At 45.3% G+C, this 18,951-nt stretch overlaps 1 protein-coding gene across 4 annotated transcripts in view; it reads left to right on the top strand.

The window, feature by feature from the left end:
- Positions 1–11,360, top strand: part of VWA3A (von Willebrand factor A domain containing 3A) — a 64,104-nt gene extending 52,744 nt beyond the window's left edge. For 3 of the 4 annotated variants that reach the window (XM_090023603.1, XM_090023606.1, XM_090023605.1), the window contains 5 exons: positions 2,148–2,299; positions 3,809–3,935; positions 4,566–4,663; positions 5,920–5,982; positions 9,358–10,129. In XM_090023603.1, coding sequence (XP_089879729.1) covers positions 2,148–2,299; positions 3,809–3,935; positions 4,566–4,663; positions 5,920–5,968 — 426 coding nt within the window. In that variant the 3' untranslated portion in view covers positions 5,969–5,982; positions 9,358–10,129. Of the gene's footprint in view, positions 1–2,147; positions 2,300–3,808; positions 3,936–4,565; positions 4,664–5,919; positions 5,983–9,357; positions 10,130–10,677 lie in introns of those variants that run through there. The other variant, XM_090023604.1, reaches the window with a different exon arrangement.
- The last annotated feature ends 7,591 nt before the right edge of the window (positions 11,361–18,951 follow it).

The raw sequence follows: 18,951 nt of genomic DNA on the forward strand, positions 1-18,951 counted from the left end.
CATATTCTTGCTTCCCTGCAGACCCAAACAGTAGGACCTGAAGCCATAAAATGTGCCTCTGTCACAGCCCCTCTTTAATTCCTTTTTTCACACACATGCTTACTGTTTCCATTTGAAGACTTTAAGTAAGTGGGAAATATGTATCAGTATAGACAATCCCTTGAACTGTACATTTTCTTTTCCTTTCTGGAATTAACATTGCAGTTCCCCACGTGTGAGATATTATCTAGGACTGATGAATTAAAATTAGTGGATCAAAAAGGAGTCACCTAAAGACTACAGAATTTAGACCTTGTATTACATCCAGAAAGCAAATCAGATAGTGACTCCTAACTAAAGGATGGACTCCTAACTCCACAGAATTTTGTATTATCATGTCTAGCTTTCTGGTAACCCATGAATGCTGGAATGGTTCAAGTGGAAGGTGATGTTGCTCCTTTCAAATTTGTCTCTTTTAAGGAAAATTTGCACACTTCAGCTTTTTTAATGTGGTCCCAATACAAAAATTTTTCAGTGTAGAAGAGCCCATGGGAATTGGAGCAGCTGCCATGTTCAAATGGGTGCGTTCTATTGAACTCAGCATGACCTAGAAGCCCAGCTGAAGTCAGCTACTCCCTAAAGCAGCCCAACAGGTGTGCTTACATAATCTAATTCAAGGAAGCAACCTCTGAGGATAGAGGCATAAATATAAGGAGCAAGAGGTGCCATTGTTAGTGACACCAAATGGCCTGAGGCCTCGTTCACACAGCATGCTCTTCATGACCAGACACCTCCCACAAAAAGGGACCTCCACATGGGGCACCACCTCTAGCATTTGCCCCACTTCTTTCTAAGTGCATTATGGACTGAAGGTTACCTTTGCCCTGAATTTCTTGCCTTATGTCAGTGGTGCTCAACCTTTCAGTCCCACAAGTGGGATGAGTGGCATGGGGCCAATCCTGTGTGGGGGTCAGTTCCTGCACACCTGGATCAGGCCCTATGCCACCCTGGCCCCCACCTGCCTGGATCAGACCCCACATGCTCAGAACAGGCCCCATGCTGCTCCATGCTGCCTCATCTCCACATGCTGAATCAAGCCCCACGCTGCCCCAGACACATGTGCCTGGATTGGGCCCCATTCTGCCCCAGCCCTGTGTACCCTGATTGGGCTCCATGCCAAAGCATGGCATTTGCTTGTGCTGCAGCCCTTCCTGCTCTGGTTCCTGCCATGCTTCTCTGAGAAACAGGCATGAGGGACAGTTCCACCTGCCATGCTGCCCTCTGTTTTTAGGAGACACCCTGCAGGGCAAGGCCAGGAAGGGCTGCAGCATGAGCTGGCTCTCCTGCCTGCTTTAGATTTATTGGAGAGCCCTAATGATGTAGGAGAGCAACCCTTCTCAGTCTGCCTGTGCATGCAATGCAGCAGCAGCACCTGTACAGATCAACAGTGTTCTTAACCAGGTGTGCCGCCACATTCAGAAAGGTTGCTGGCTCTAAAAAGGTTGAGAACCACTGATCTAAGCAAGAGTTAAGTGATACTTTCTCATCTACTATTGACATTTTCTTTTACTTTAAACGCCATGCAACATAAGTATAGCTGCTATAAGTATAACATGATTCAAGCAGCATTTTTACTCTCAGTGGGCACATCTGTGTGAGAAGTTTACTATGAAGTAGACTAATTAGCCCCACAGTAAACATCACTTGTGTACCTGGCACCTCTTATTAGGCTGGAGTAAACTAATTAACTCCACAACAGGATAGTACTTGTAAATACAAGTAGTATGCTGCTGGGGAATTTTTACTTTGCAGCAGCACATGTGCAGATGCTGCTTTTGCTGCCTAGGGTAAAAGGGTGCTTCAGTGTGGGGGCTGCTCTAGCCAGCCCCTCCGCAGCACATTGAGGTGGCAGGAGCAGCCCTGGGCTGGCAGGCTGACCCGTAGGGCCCTCTGCCAGCTGGGGCTGCTCTGACCCAAGTCTGCATGAGGCAGTCCCAGGCACACAGACAGTGCATTCAGACAGTGTGCCTAGGAGCAATAAACTTCAGAGAAATAAGTTACAAAGTTTATTGCTTCAAATGAATTGCATGTATAGATGTGCCCAGTTATAATGTTTTCAAAGTGTCTTAAATACCTTGGTGTCTTAAGGTCATTTCTTGCTTTTTCAGAAAGCTTTCAGTTTTCAAGATGTAGAAGCACTGTATGTTCTAACCGATGGCAAACCAGATACCAGTTGCAGTCTCATTCTAAAAGAGATCGAAAAGCTTAGGAAGAAACAAGCTATCAAAATCCACACAATTTCTTTTAACTGTGCAGACAGGTATGTTTAACTTTTGACAAAAGTATAAAATTATTAATCAAGGTATAATTTAGTCCCATATTCCTTTTTCTGAAATTCTCTAAATGTAGCATTCTTATTGTGGTGATTTACAAGGCAAAATTCAACTTAATTTACAGATTCAGATAAATGGTTGTATATGTGAATAAAGCAAGTCTTATTTATACTACAAATTACTAACAGGACACAGATTTCATTTTTAATATCAATTTTCTGACACTTGCTTTAAGACAGAATCTATATCCTATCTTGTGTTGTTAGAAATGTTCCTTAATTGTAGAGACTTTTAGGTTCAGCTCTTTAATTTGAGTAAGTTGTCATAGTTCAGTGGAAGTTTCATAGTTTTTCTAGGGTTGGAAGGGACCTGAGCAGATCATCGAATCTGACCCCCTGCCATGGCAGGAAAGAGTACGGGGGTCAAACGACCCCAGCAAGGTGTACATCTAGCCTCCTCTTACAGACCCCCAGGGTAGGAGCCAGCACCACCTCTCTTGGAAGTTGGTTCCAGACCCTAGCCGCCCTGACGGTGAAGTAGCACCTCCTGATATCTAGCCTAAATCTACCCTTTGCCAGCTTGTGACCGTTATTCCTGGTCACTCCTGGTAGTGCACGGGGGAACAGGGACTTCCCCAGTGCCTGCTGGTCCCCTCTGACTAGTTTGTAACAGGCCACTAGATCCCCCCTCAGCCTTCTCTTGTGGAGGCTGAACAGGTTCAAGTCCCATAACCTCTCCTCATAGGGCCTGCCCTGCTGCCCCCTGATCATGCGAGTATACCACATTTTCTCACATACGCTCAAATAAGACATGTACCTTGTTTCTGGAATGCACCTATCACAGTACTACATCTCCCCCATCCATACTCTTGTTATAGGATAATGCTTACCAAAAACTAGTGCCAGTTGGAGGGCAGTTGTATTTATGCCGATCTGTGCTTCCCTCTGCTTCCTGGCTTGGATAGAGAAGCTGACAGCTGGCTTGTACCACAGTGTCTTTGTCCCTTTATGCCTCCATTTTGTGAAGTTTTGGTGAAAAAAAGTAGTTTCCCTGCTTGAGAGGACTGATTTCTGGGGGGAAATGTGTGTTGTATGTGAGTAAATATGGTAGTTTACATCTGAAGATGCTGCCAAGGGATACAGACTTGTGAAATAACTTACAACTGTCAACAAATAAGTTATTTGGCAGACCTGTAATTCTTTTCAGTACATAAAAACAATGCTAATTTTCCTTCCAAGTCTGGATTCCAATCTTTAGCTCTATTGTTATGTTGTCACCTTGAGCCTTAATTAAAAGAAACCATCTGTTGGAGGCTATGTTGAATAATTATAACTATTTATCCCCTATAGCTAAAGAAGATTCTAGAAATGATGTAGGTATTTATAATCATACTTGTCAAACTGCATGCCTGGAAATACATGGGGCCCTAAGATTTAAGCTCTACTGATGTTTCTCTAGTGACTATTATAGGTAACCAACTACTTTATTGTTAACAGGGGAGCTAATGAATTTCTAAAAAAACTAGCCTCGCACACAGGCGGTCGCTACCATCGTTGCATTGGAGATGTGGATGGGCAGTTAGCAGCACACCGGATGTTGACAGAAGGGTTTAATGATGAAGATGTATGTTCCACAGTTATTTCTATTGTGTTGTTTCTTGCAATGTATGTTCTTCTACCATTGTTAAAATACCTCTTTTTAAAAAGGAGGTTATTTTAATCACTTGGAAGGGGAGTGCAGGGAATATGTTTGGGATCCAAAGAAGAAAAAAATTAGTCTGGCTATTCCACATCTCCTCGCTACACTGGTGAGGTGAATGAAACCAGGGAAGGAACATAAAGTTGTAATAGAATGTGGAAATGGGATTTGGACCTGAGATCTGGATCTGAATAGACCTCAGGTTTAGTAGGTATAGTTACTCTCTGCCACCACCATCTGGTTGTTTCATCTGTTTTATGCCCCTTTACTGTCAGGTGCCTGGGGCAGAAATTACCATTACAATATACATGTGCAGTACTTGGCCCACTGGGCCCTGGTTTGATTTGCAGCCTATACGTACTACTGCAAAAGAAAAGAGTCATCTCAAGCAGAATTTGCAGTTGAATGTGTTCTCCCCCTGCATAAACACAGGATTTCATGTGTCTGCAGTAACCATGGGGAAATTCAGCTTTTTGATCCAATTATTTATTTTCTGTCTGAAATAGTAAGCAATACCTGCAGAATAAAGTTACAATATTTTAATTTGTTTTTTAGGATCCAGTATTTCCTTTCTTTGAAGGAGATGATTTAAAGAAACTTGCTCAAGAAGTAGCAAAAGCCAGAAGTTTTTTAATACAGGCAAAATCCTTTAGGTGCGTGAGTCTCGAGGAACTTTTGATAAATAATGTTTGTCTTTCATAAAAACAGCCACAAAAAGGGTTCTTAGAATTATTAGATTTCCCCTCCATTTGACTCTTAATCCTGTTATGGGTAGAGAAGGGACATCCCTATGGGCTGCTTCCTTTAACCCGGGACTGTCCAAAGGCAACCCACAAGTCACATCCAGCCCCTTAGCAGCTAACCTCAGTTTCTGGGGCTCCACGTTCAGGCACCACTACCCCTACTGCTCACCTGCTGCTGCCCCCCAGATCTCCAGACTCTTCCTTCCTCCTTCTTGCTCTCTTTCTTACTCTGCCTGAGTTTATCTTGTGAATTATGTTTGCAAAACTGAAAGTGTTAATGCATGGCACTCCATAGATGCATTTACATGAGACATTTACTGTACAGTTGACTAATTAACTGTGCAGTAAATTTTTCAGGGTCTACACATGTACCTCTATTAGGGTACACAAAACTAATAAACTCAGCAGCGTTTTTTCCTGTGCAGCAGTGCATGTGTAGATGCCGACCAGCTGGCTGGGACGTGAGGGTACTTCAATGCCAGAGCCGCCTGCTACACAGCCCCTCTGCAGCACATTGAGCCCAGCTAGAGTAGTCCCTGGCTGGCAGGCTGATCCCCAGTGCCCCCTGACAGCCAGGGCTGCTCCAACTGAGAGCCACATACTGTACATGAATAAACTCTGGAGCTAATTCTCCAGTTGTATGCTCCTGGGCGCACGTTCAAATGGGGTGCACCCAGGAGCAAAAAAACTCTGGAGCAATAAGTTCCAGAGTTTATTCATGTGCACTAATTGCATGAGTAGACTCTCCACATGGCACCTTGAAAGGATCTCAAGGCACCCCAGGGTACTGTGTCACCCTCATTCACAATCATTGCTCAATGCTCTGTAGGTAACATGATCTTTCACAATGTTATTACACAAAGCCTTGTTCTACTCTAAGAAATACTCAAGTTCTTTGCATTCAAGTCCAGTGCAAACCAATTAAAAATAAGGAAAATAGAACTGCACTGATTCTTATCTGTCTATGATTTTATTCTTCCCAATAGCCAATCTGTAATCAGGTGCTGACAAACATGCATGGTAAAGGCTTTAAGATGTGTAGCATGGCCAGCACTGATATCACACAGGGACATGGTTATCTGAGAGAAAATTTTAGCTAACTGTGTACCTTCCTTTCAGAAAAGCTGCTATAACAATTTTATGCTATCTCTTTTTCTATCAAATAGATTGCTATTAGAAAAATGGAAATTAGATCAAAAGGACAAGTCCCTTTAAGAAAAAGTACTGAGGTAAGCAGTCAGTAAATACTAGTCATTAATTGTAATGTGGTATTTCAAGTAAGATGCAATATTTCCAACTTTAGAAAGACTCATTGCTTAATGCAGATATTAATTGCAGCTGCTATAGTGTTTCGCTCAGCTAACTTAATAGCAGCGGACAATAAACATAGATTAGGAAATAGAGATGAAACGATGTGGCCAGGCACTGGGGGCAGCTGCCACACAGAGGCAGCAGTGATTTCTCATTGCCACTGTGCTGCTGGCACAACTGTGTTGCTGCTGTGGCAGCTGTTTTTTTCCCATCATCCCCCACCCTCCAAACTGGCACCTAGGGTGCCCTCACTTGCCCTCCTGCCACCACTTGCTATGTTCACCAAGGGCCAAGAGCCCCAGATTCTGTATCAAGTCACTCCTCCTGTGCTTCCCAAATTCTGGTGGCTTGTCATTAGAATGGCAGGTCAGAGAGGTCTGATCTGGCCCACAGGTTATATGTTTGACACCCCTCATCTAAGTCTAGAACAGGGGTCAGCGACCCCTGGCACACGTGCCGAGTGTGGCACGCAAGGCCAGTTTTGTTGGCATGCGGCGGCATGCCCTGGCTCCAGATAGCTGCTGCCAGCGACAGAGCCTGGGCTGCTCCCAGGAGGGCTTGCAGCGTCCTAGCTAACTGCTGGGAGCAGCCCGGGATCCTGTCTGGCAGCAGCTCCCCAGAGCCGGGCCGGCTGCAGCCAGGAGGCTGCAAACAGCTGCGCCGGGCTCTGGCGGTGGGGGCAGGGCCCAAGGCAGCGCAGCCCTGGTTTCTCCCTTGCTCCCGGCATGGAGCTGTGGAGCCCGGCGCAGCTGTTTAGCCAGCCTGCTGCTTGCTGCAGCTGCCCAGAGCACGGGCTGGCTACAAACAGCTGCATCAGGCTCATAACCTCTGTGGTGGGAGCGGGGAATAGATCAGGGCTGCGCTGCTTCGGGCCCCGCCCCCACCGCCTGCTTCGAGGCACACCTGCACATGCCAGTGCAGAGCTGATGCCAGAGCCCAACACAGCTGTTTGGAGCCTCCCGACAGCAGCCGGTCCCAGCTCTGGGGAGCTGCTGCCAGCTGGGATCCCAGGCGGCTCGCAGCAGGCAGCTGGGACGCTGCAAGCCCTGCAGGGAGCAGCCCTGGCTCTAGCAGCTACCCAGAGCCAGGGTAGCTGCTGGCAGCCACAGAGCCCAAGCTGTGAGGCAGGGGCTTTGAGTGGGGGGCCAAGGGGCAGCAGGGCTGGGGGGCAAGGGGCAGCAGGGCTGGGGGGCAGGGGCTTTGGGTAGGGGGCAAGGGGCACAAGCAGGTCATCCTGCTATGTACCCCTTGCCCTCATTTTGTTTTTCTGCCATGCCAGCACTCCAGCACCTCCAAGGTAGGCATTGTGGTGTTTTTTGGCACTCCGACCAAAAAAACGTTGCCTACCCCGGTCTAGAAGATCTCTTGGGCTAGCATGCTTAAGACATGCCAGCTAACGGCACACAAGGGAGTCGCATGGACTGAACTAGCATTCAGTTTCCCAGTCTCACTGAACTAACCAGACTAGGTTTAGATGAGCAGACCACAAAGCTTGAATATAAAAATACCAAAGAACTTGGGGGAGTCAGAGAGGTAGGTAGTAAGTTACAAAGGCAGTTACTGAGAAGCTGTTTTGGGGGAAGAGAGATGCCAGCCAAAATGTCTGCAGAAATTAGGCCTATCTAGACTTTGATCAGAGAATGCTAAGCTTTCAGTATACGAAGATGTGTGTAGACTGGTTTGGTATTTTAGAATATTTCTCTCTTATGCTTTGTTCCTGTTGGTGAACTTAAACACTAGGTTTCTTTAAGAAGGTTGTTTGGTCCCTATATTAACCTCTGGTTACACACTCCCAAAGTGAAGAACTGCAGATGCCATACACAGTTGGATCTGCTGTGTGAAAACTTCAGCTCAAGGGTTAATCTAAAAATGGGAAATTGCACCCCATGAGGCCTTATTAGGAGGAGCACTCTCAGAGAGACAAAATAGGAGAGATCCCTTAGCTGTGTAACTGTAACAGTGGCCCCAGTGTCAACTTACAGGTATGGAGGAACAAAAGGTAACAACTCAGCATCTGCTCCTTGCAGAATACATTGTATTGCTCCTAATGCACAGGACCTGCTCCTGTTTGTGCACCTTATAAGGTGAGCAGCATGAGTCTTTTTGGGGAAGGAGGCATAAAAATCTAAATAATTAAATAGACCATTTAAATGATACCTAGTAGCCATTTTCTAGCTCTTTAAAACTAAATGAGAGAAAGCTCTGACATTCAATTTGACAATAAATTATTAATATAATTAAGCTGCCATAATAAAGTACTTTAGTTAGGAAATTCTAAGGGTGTAATCACATGATTATATGCTGTTTTTCAAATATAATTGTGACTAAAAAATTCTCCGGAGTGTCTGCACTGACTGTTTATGTGATTGACACTGGAAACTCTGAGTTATAAAAATAAAAGGGAGTGAGAGGGTTGATAAGGATAGCATTATCATGCTCCTTCTCAGTAGTTGCCTGAGAATGGCAACTCTTTGTCTGGTAGGGGTTTGCCCTCAACCATTCCACAAGATTTGGGCTTGTAGATGGCTTGTACTGTTGATTTATATTCCTAGTAGGCTCTGCAAACCCCAGGCAATGAATCCAGCCCAGAACACTCATGGCATGTTCCCTTGAGTGGGAACATGCATTTCCCCAGGAACAAGTAGCTGTGGCATACCTTGTGCCACTGCTACTTGTCCCCAGAGAACGCCTGTGCCACATGAGTTCTGCTGCATGACATATTGCCCCAGGTGGAGTAGGAGAGGCTGGGACCAGCAAGTGTGCTGGCCCCAGCAGCCTTACCTGGGGTCCTGGGGGCCTCCAGGAGCTGCAGCCACGCAAGCCTGCAGCAGGCAGCCTGGCCAGCAGCTGGCGTGCGGCTTCAGCCGGCCAGACTCTGGTTTCAGGCGTCACGCGCTGCTCTCATGTGAGCTGCTCCACTTTCTTTAGGCATGGTTTATTCGACCCAGGGATCTTCCAGGGTCAAAAACACCCCTTGCTCTGCAAAGTAGCAGCATGGGGAATGCTTGCATGTGCAACATGTGTAGTGTGTGCAGACGGGTCTGCAGCACCACGTACTGCACGTCTGCACTCACCTGTACATGCCCTCAGAGTTGAAACTTCAGTGGAGGGTAACTGTAACATTGGAGCATTAAGTGAATTTGAATTGTCAGTAGTTACAAGGGGACACAACTCTGTTTCTGATGTTTCAGAAAAATTCTCCTGTGCTGTATTTACAGTAATGAGACATGCTTGAGCTAATTGGCATTGTATGGGAAACCTGTAATTTTTTTTTTTAACATTTGTTTTAATAGTTTTCAGTTGCTGCTGGTAAAGGAAACAACCAAAAATCTTCCTAACATTTTTGTATAATCATGTCAAGAAGCAAGCCTTGTACAGAAAACAAACCCTGATTGTTTGAACAATCTAGTTGAAAACAAACCTTAATTCCTCCCCTGATGCCAGCATGAACAGGAAAGATAGAGATGTCAGAAATCATCAGGCACAAACAAGCAATATTCGATAAAGTCCACCTGAATTCACTAGAGGTCTCTTCGGTTCATATTAAATGCATTTTTACTTCAGTGGTGTCTTTGTCTAAGCTCCTAAGGCAGCAATAAGAGACTGAATATGTGCTCACATGAGCCTTGTTAGGAAAACTGATTCAAACAAACTGCCGGAGACATGCATGTTTTTTCCAACCAATTCATAAAATATGCATTTCTTGCAAGCAAGCCTGGGCACTCTGGATGAAATCCTGACCCTGCTGAAGTTCATGAAAATTAGCCATTGCTTTAGATGCATTAGGATTTTCTCCCAGATTAAAAGAATTAATGCTTGGCAGAAATTAACCTGAGCTAAAAAGTTCAAATAGTGATCTGAAAAAACTCTGGTGTGTTTAACCCATCTCTAATGTCAACTTCATGTTCATGCTAACAGGAATTATGAAGCAGAGCCATCACTTTTACTAAGTAACAACTAGTAGAAATCAGTGGGTTTGTTTGTTAGAGATGCCCCTTTCTCCCCTCCACTTTTTCTCTTTCAATAAAATTTATTTGAGACCTTAATTTATTTTTTTGTCGTGTTAATTATTTGCAATGCTGTTCATATATCAAATAACTTCAGGTGTAACACATGCTTACACATGCAAGTCTGTGAATTTTTATCTGGATTAAATAGTTTAATTTTGCTTGTTTTTACAATAGAAAAGACCTAAACAAGCTTCCTAGTGGCAGAACAGAATAAATGTCTCCAATTAGTCCATTTTTGTTGTTTGGGCCCCTGCCTATTTCTTTACATATCTAACCCATATGGCTATACAGCTGTTCTTCCAAACCTGTGACCCATATATTAAACTCATGCAGAGTTGTTCTCCTGCATCTGTGTGCAATCTAGAACAACAGCTCTAAGAGGTGCATGTTCTCTCTTCAAGTCAGTGGCGTGTCAGTTTGTTCACAGATATCAATATTGTTTTCTATTCCACTGCTTGTTACTTAAGCAAAAATATTTGGTTTATTCCTTATTATTGGATGTGTTTGCTGCCATCAAGCAGTAAAATAGCTGGTTGGTGTTAGGAGCAGTTGGGGACTGAATGTGCAGCTCTGTACCCATCTGATCAATATCATCACTTCCAGCCCTGTCTCCAATGGAGAAGAAAGAAGATGATTCACCTGTTTCCCTGTGCCAGGTTTCAAGTGGCTTCTGACATCCAACCCAAGCAGCCTCCTTACCTAACCTTCCAGGGACAAGAAACATCAACTGTCCTCAGGATAACTGGCAAAAATTCAGTCTTTGAGATTCAAATAAGCATTTTTAACATTGAGTTCTGGGGCTGACCCAAGGGGGTACAGTGGTGTGACTGCATCCACGTTTTGGATTGGATCACACCCTGGGAGGCGGAGCATCAGACAGAGCCATGGGCAGCTTGTCTGGGGGGCATAGGACAAGGTGGGGAGGAGGAGCGGCTCCCTGATGCTGCAAACACTCCTGGGGCAAGTATGGGGGCATGTGCTCTCCCCCAGATTTGTACGTGAGGGAAGGTCAAGCTGCCAGCTGCAGACTTGGGGCCAGGGACTGTGCCAGCCTCTTCCCAGCAGGGGGGCTGGGCCAGGGCTGCACTCAGGATGGGCAGGGCAGGCTCAGCTGTGCAGGGCAGGGGGCAGTGGTAGCACTGGAACACATGGCTATGTGGGGACTAGGAGGAATTTTGGGGTGGCTGTAGTTCCCCAACCCCTCCTCCCCAGTGCCGCTCATGCTTGGGGCACTGCACTCTAGGGCAGCTGAGCCCGCCCCATCCCCACCCACCTTGAGCACAGCCCTGGCTCAGCCCCCCTCACTGGGAAGAGGCTGGTGCAGCCCCTGGCCCCAAGCCTACAGCAGGCAGCTTGCCCCCTCCCTGTGCACAAATCTGGGGGGGGGCAAATGCCCACCATGCCTCCCCCAGGGGTGTGCACAGTGGCAGGGAGCCATCCTCACCTCCTTGCGACCCCTGGACGAACCACCTGGGGCTCTGTCCCATGCCCTGCCCCAGGGCCACATTCACTGCCTTGGCTGGGCAGCATCTACCCCTGCCCCACTCCCTCTCTCACCATGGGGGCCTCGATCTGCCCCCCCCACCCATGCCTCTTTCCTCCCCCAACAGACTTACTGGCAGGATGCTACTCTCTACACTGCCTGGCTTCTTTCCTGTATCTTGGCTATTGGATCAGTATCAGCCGATATGGCTGGTTGATATTTGGCAATTGGTATCAGCCAAGAAAATCTTTATTGGTGCACCCCTAATTCTTAGCTAGAATAGTAAAATATTAAAGGGGTAAGTTTATCAAAGAAAAGGATTAAGAAGCCAGTAACTAAATACTGCTCAGTTACATCCTTGCAGTCCACTTGAAAACTTTACAATTTAACCCAGTATTTGCTGTTTGTTCCAGAGCAGTGCTACATTTTGAAATGATCTTCCAGGCATGATTTTCTAGAAATCATAGATCAATTAGGGCTGGAGGGATCGCACCTGCCTAAACTATCTCAGACACGTCTGTCCAACCTGCACTTAAACTTTCAGTGGAGATTCCACCCTCCTTTCTCTCAGTAATCTGATCCAGTGCTTCATCACCCTCTTAGTTAGAAAGTTATTTATAATATCTAGCCTAAACTTCCCTTGTAGCAATTTTAAGATCATTACCTCTTTTCCTTTCCCCTGTGGATGCAAAACAGTTGATCACCATCCTCTTTTGTTTGTGGTTAAAACAAAGGCCCAGTTAAGCAAGTCTATACCAGAGGGAGTTATAATGAGTAAATGTGTTTTACCAAATAAAAATAAAACCCCTTTAGGGTTGGGATAATTAAATCAGTTGGATTAACTACAGTGCTAATTGCAGCACAGACGACTCAGACTTGCAAAACTTTACTGTGCGTTGATTCAATGACACTAGCTGCAGGAATAATTTTATGCGTCGCATGAGGCTTATTGCAGGATCACATACTGTATAGGTAACTAATAAATGACTGATGTGCATCTATTTCTCTGTGTGCTGCTTATGCTCCCATGTTTTAAAAAAAGAAAAAGACGAAAGCTGCATAGATAAAGGAACAAACTATGAAGTATCCTATTGCTAACCTGTTTTTTCTCTTCCTCTACCAGGACAGTCAGGCATATGTCATAAATGATGCTGAGAATGATGATAGCCCCATTCATATATGCTCTATACCGTATAGTGTAGAGCACACTGTGTGTAATGTGGGTGTGTAACTGTTTTATAATGACTCAAGTGGGAGAAGTCAACACAGGGGAATTATAAAGGAACAGTTCCAGCTCAGTGTTAAAAATTGAATTAAAGTACACTTTAAATCTGAAGCAGAAACCACAATTTTAAAATGCTGGCCTTAGGTACTATTTTGCCAAAATCTAATCATGCTTGTTCTTCCACAGACCAAGTTTGAATTGATATCAATGTATTAAGAGAGCAGACTGCTTCCAAAGGGTAGAATGTGTTCTTTCCCCAGGTAACTGGTTTCAGAATGGCATTATTTCATGCCACTTGTATCAGCGAGGGCAGGGGAGCATGCACTGTTTTTCCCCAACAGAAGAATGAAGCATATATAGCAAGATGAACAGGAAGTAAACCTGTATGTAAACATTTCATAGATTTCATAGACATTAAGGTCAAAAGGGACCTTAGAAGATTATTGAATTCAGCCCCCTGCCCAAGGGGCAGGAAGTCAGCTGGGGTCATAGCATCCCAGCAAGATAAGCATCCAAATTTCTCTTGAAGGTGTTCAATGTGGGTGCTTGAACAACCTCCGATGGCAGGCTATTCCAGACCTTGGGGGCTCGGACAGTAAATAAATTCTTCCTTATGTCCAGCCTGAAACCGTCTTGCTAGAGTTTATAACCGTTAAACTTTGTCATCCCTTGGGGCACTCTGGTGAACAATCATTCCCCCAGATCCCGGTGAACACCCCTGATAAACTTATAAGTGTCCATCAAATCATTCCTGAGCCTGCGCTTTTCCAAGCTAAAGAACCCCATGGCTCTCAGCCTGTCATCGTAAGATCTGTTTTCCTGACCTCTGATCATGCACATGGCTCTTCTCTGGGCTCTCTCAAGCTTCTCCACATCCTTTTTGAATTGTGGAGCCCAAAACTGGATGCAGTACTCCAGCTGCGGCCTCACCAAGACCAAGTACAAGGGGAGAATGACGTCCCGGGATTTGCTTGAGAAGCAGCTATGGATGCAAGCCAGTGTTTTGATCGCTTTACTAGCCTCAGCCTCACATTGAAGGCTCATGTTCATCTTGTGGTCAGTCATGACCCCAACTCCCTTTCATCTGTAGTGCTAACCAGCATAGCACTGCCAAGCCTATAAGGATGCTGCAGGTTTTTCCTCCCAAGGTGGAGAACCTTGCATTTTTCAGTGTTAGACACCATCAGGTTCTCATCTGCCCATTTCCTGAGCCTGTCAGGGTCAGCCTGGATTGCCCTCCTGTCCTCATGTGTGCGTGCTTTACCTCAGAGTTTGATATCGTTGGCAAACTTGGCCAGTCCGCTTCTGACTCCAATGTCCACATCATTAATGAAAATGCTGAATAAAGAGGTCCAAGGACAGAGCCTTGGGGGACCCCACTGGTCACAGGGCACCATGATGATTGATTTCCATCAACCACTACCCTCTAGGTCTGACCACGAAGCCAATTCCCCAGCTAGCGGATTGTGGTGGACCCAAGGCCGCAGTTGGCCAGTTTTGCCAAGAGGTGATCATGGGACACCAGATCAAAGGCTTTTTTGAAGTCAAGATATGTGACATTGATCTCCTCTCCCTTGTCCAAGTGATAGGTCACCTGGTCATAGAAGGAAATGAGATTGGTCAAACAAGATCTACTCGCAACAAATGTGTGCTGGCTATCCCTCAGGATATTGCCTTCAGCTAGTCTGTTAAGGATGGCCTTGATAATCTTTTCCAAGACCTTGCCCAGGATAGAGGTCAGGCTGATGGGCCTATAGTTTGCCAAATCCACTTTCCTCCCTTTCCTGAAGATAGGCACCACATTGGCTTTCTTCCAGTCTTCGGACACTTCACCAGAGTGCCAGGAGTGCAACAAGATCATATAAAAAATGTAAGCATATTCACCAATTAAGCAGATTGTTGTTGAGTCCTGTTCCTTTTTAAAATCCTTTTCACAATTTAAAAAACTAAGATACTGCTTACCATGCATCCTACCAGTTCCCAGTGCCATGGGCTATGCAGCAGGTAAAAGTATTGCTTTACTTTGTTTTTTCCAGTTTTATTTTATATAGTCAACAGAAATCTGCCATGTAATGTGAAATACAAGGTAGTATGTTGAACTTGCCCAATGCCAATTTTAATTGTTCAATAGCTTTGCGTCAACAGAATTTGTAATTTCTGTAAGTGTAACTTTCTTTGGGTAAGACATCTTTGAGGCACTAAAATACTTTAATTCACTGTTTTCTCAATCCTGCACCTTATCCTCTCAAATATCCTTGTTAGGAAGTGTTTTGAGTAGAGGATGTCAGACTAGAATGTCATCAGCAGCTTGTTCTTACTGTACTGAAGTTATTGCAGTACTCAACATGTCCTAACTAGTAATGCAAGAGAAGTTATTTTGCAATGAGATTGTTGTTTAATAAATATAAATAATTAGAAAACACAATAGCAGCATCATTCCAGCACTTTTTATTGTTATTTGAAACAGTAACTTTGTATTGCACGGCCACAGTATTGGAATATCTTCACTTGGCTCTGGAACCATTCTGTGTGTTCTAACTTTTTTTAATCACAAAGGAGGTAAGGAGAGAACTTTGAACATATAATACTAATGGCAGGAATGATGCCATTCTGTTTGAGGACGGGATAATAAATACCCTCTGGCATTGCCCCTGCCTAGACATTTACCCTCTTGCTGTGTTTGTGCTTTTGGACTTTCTGAATCTGAGCAGAGAGGGCCCTAGTCCCTGGCTCCACTTCTGAATCACTAGATTCCCTCTTTGGGTGCAAATTCCACACTCCCTCTTCTGAGAGCTGAGGCCCTCTCTCCTATAGCCTACCCCCAATATCAAACACCTCCTTCCGCATGCCTGAGCATATCTTAAGAACCCCCTTTACCAGACCTCCAGTTTTGTGAGCATCCTGATTAAACATTTCACACCCCAGTGACGCAAGACATTTAAGTAGCACATCAGAAATCTTGCAAGGCTCTAACTCTACTTTAGAAAGCACAAGAAATGTACAGATCCTGACAAAACAAGAAGATGCCTTCATACACTTTCCTGCCTCACATTCCTTGCCATGCTTGCCCATTCTTGTCCTTAGGTCAGAGTTTTCTAAAGGATCTAAGATTCTTTCTCTCTTCTTTTTTTCCTGAACATGGTTTCTTTTCCAGAAGAGTCAATGTTCCATGGGGTCTTCTCATTCCTGTAGCCAACTTTCTGCTTTTAGTCTCATCAGTTCTCCATCTTTACCTCAAATAGTCCATTACAGTTCTTTTTTAGAACCTCTAGCCTTCTTCCTCAAGTACTCTTGTAATCAGCCTTGTTAGGTGTGACACAAGGGGCTGCCCTCATACCTTCAAGGGTATCCTTCAGCTCCACACCTCTCTCTACAGTTCACTGCTTGACCACTAAGAACAGGCTAAGTTTTGCCAAAGAGCCAACCCTAACTCTAACTGTTGGTCCAGGGCACCTCAGCTCCACCTGTTTCACCTACGCCTTGCCACATAGCAAGGGTCTTCAGCCAATTTAAAGAATCATGCCCCTTGTTCAGTTTGTACAACAAATTATAGGTCTTCCCTAGTGTAGGAGAGATTAGTCTGTATTGACAGCTGCTCTGAAATCACACCACAGACAAATCAGTAAATTGTAAGAAATAGCAAAACAATTAATTACAAAAGCCACTGAAATCATAAAATGACAACTGTACATGGAAGACATTAAACAAAACAAAACCCCTCTGAGAACTACATCTTGTTCTGTACCTTTTTCTTGGAATGCATCTATAGGCTCTGACCCATCAGAGATTTTTGGCGAGCAACTTGTCAGCTTGCACCATCATCCTTTTTCTTTGCATACTCTTCTCCTCTCACTTACTCTGTCTAGCTGTGAGAAATACCAGTCTTTGATTAGATTGGGGTGGGCAGCCTGCTTCATGTTCATCAGAAGTGGCATGGGCAGCCTTTATGTGTGGCACGCAGCAGAGCAGGGAGGGGACAGGCAGTACAGTGGAAGATAAAGTAGGAGGCAGAAAGTAGAGTAGCTTATAGTTTTTAACACTGAATTTCTTGGTTTTCAGAGGTTTTAATGATTAGTGTGTTTGAGGTCCTATAAGCACTACCAGTGTTGTCCTAAGAAGCAGGGGGTATCTGTTTCTCCTCCCAAATGGAGAAAAAGCAAGCAGCAGAGTCAATATTGCCTTAAAGCAGCGATTCTCAAACTCTGACAGATTGCGCACCACCAATTTAAAACGATACAACCTTAAGTATCAGCAGCAAATTTTTCAGTTCAACCTCAAGCACCACCAGCAAATTTTTGCTATATATTTATAATAAATCTGTTAGTACTTACCACTGACAGGTTGCCTGTGTACCACTGGTGGTTCATACACCACAGATTGGGAAGCGTCGCCTTAAAGTATGCTTCAGTTTTCTCCAAATAAGAACCTATTTATTTCTCCAATTGACAACCTATTTATTTCTCCAAAAGAGAACACAGTTAATTCCTCAATAAATCAATTTTATAAAGTATTAACTCCAAGCATGCATATATAATCTTAGCAAGCAAGTACCAGTCCTGATAATACACAGCTGGTCAGGCATCTCAGAGAAGGTTGGTTCCGTGAAGGAAGATCAGTTGTCTTCAGGACTTGGGCATCGTTAGGGTAAGAGGAGGGGAAAGGATGCTTCCTTTGTTCAGGTGATAGTATTTATAGTTCTTTAGTCACATAGCTACCAATTAAGCCAATTTTCTGTTCTTCATCAACAGCCCTGAATTGTTTTTACTTTGTTACTGTTTTTCCCCTCCTCTTGGTACAAGGAGCCATCTGCTCCAGATGTGAGTAGAATGCACCATAACAACCCGTTTTCTCCATAACAAGTGTTTATCATCAGATTGTTGCAGAAAAACAAGCTACACCAGACCCTTTTCTCTGTAGAAAGCATGTTCCACGATAACATAGCCTGTGGTGTATGCTAGCTCTGTGAATGCACTCTAGTCCACTTACATCAAGGCTGGTAGCCCTAATGGACCGTTTTAGTCCTGTCAGGTGTCAAGAGGCTGAACTGTCTTCACACCAGTACACCGTAACTGTGTGTACAATATGATACTTTAGGGCAGTGAATTATGTACCAGTGGGCACAACTACACAAGATGCTTTACTGCGCAGTAGAGTGAATGACTGATTAGTAAGAATCACTGTATAATGGTGGTGACCCTTACTGTACAGTTATTTGCTGTAATCACAAGTAAATTTGCTACCTGTAAATACAAGTAGCAAATTCGCTCACGGGTCATTACTGCACAGTACAGCACATGTAGACAGCAGACCAGGAGTAAATTTGTTCCCAGTCAGCCAGCCAGCAGCTGCTGCCAGGGCAGGCTTCACCACCAGAGCGCAGGTGGGAAAGTGTCCCCCTGCCCCAGCAGCAGGAAGTTCCTAACCCTTACTCTGATCATGGAGCAGGAGCTGGGAGATGATTGTTCCCAGCCATCATGAGTATAGGAACAGGTTTGGGGAGCTTGTTCCCAGATCTAGCTCTGCCACTGTGGAGTGGGGCCTGGGGAACTTGTTCCCAGCCTCTGCTATGCAATGGCAGTCACAGAGCTAGGGCTGGGAGCTCCCTACACAGGGAGAGCAGGCTGGGACCTGCCCCAGACCAGGACAGCTCCTGGCCAGACCTAGGGTGCACAGGGAAATCTGCACATGCAGACTGGGGGCTGGCTGGGGATTGTCTATTTTAGGCAATCCCCAGCCAGTTTTGGGCTCCACATGCAGACTTTCTTGCACAGCCTGGGGCTGGCCGGGAAGTGTCCTGGTCAGGGGCTTGGAAAGAGCTGCAGGGGAGGGGCAGGTCCCAGCCCCCTACCCCATCAGCAGATCTGGACAGGTGGCTGAGACCTGCCTCTTCTCTGCAGCTCTTTCCAAGCCCCCTGACCCTGATTGGGGAACCGGGGCTGGGAGCTCCCTGCTGCTGGAACAGGTGGACATTGTTCCTGCCCAGGCTGTGGTGGTGCAGTCCACCCTGGCAGCAGGTAGCTCCCAATGGCAGGAAGCAATCTCCCAGCCCCCACCAAGAGACAGCTGTCTCCAGGCTCTGTGCTCCCTGCTAGCCCCTGGGCTAGCACCCAGGAGGAGCCTAGGGCTCCCTCTGGCTGCTTCAGAGAGCGATGCAGGGCCAGAGGGGGTG

The sequence above is a fragment of the Crocodylus siamensis genome, chromosome 12 (assembly GCF_052110815.1).
Source record: "Crocodylus siamensis isolate JL-2025a chromosome 12, ASM5211081v1, whole genome shotgun sequence".
Lineage (NCBI taxonomy): Eukaryota > Metazoa > Chordata > Crocodylia > Crocodylidae > Crocodylus > Crocodylus siamensis.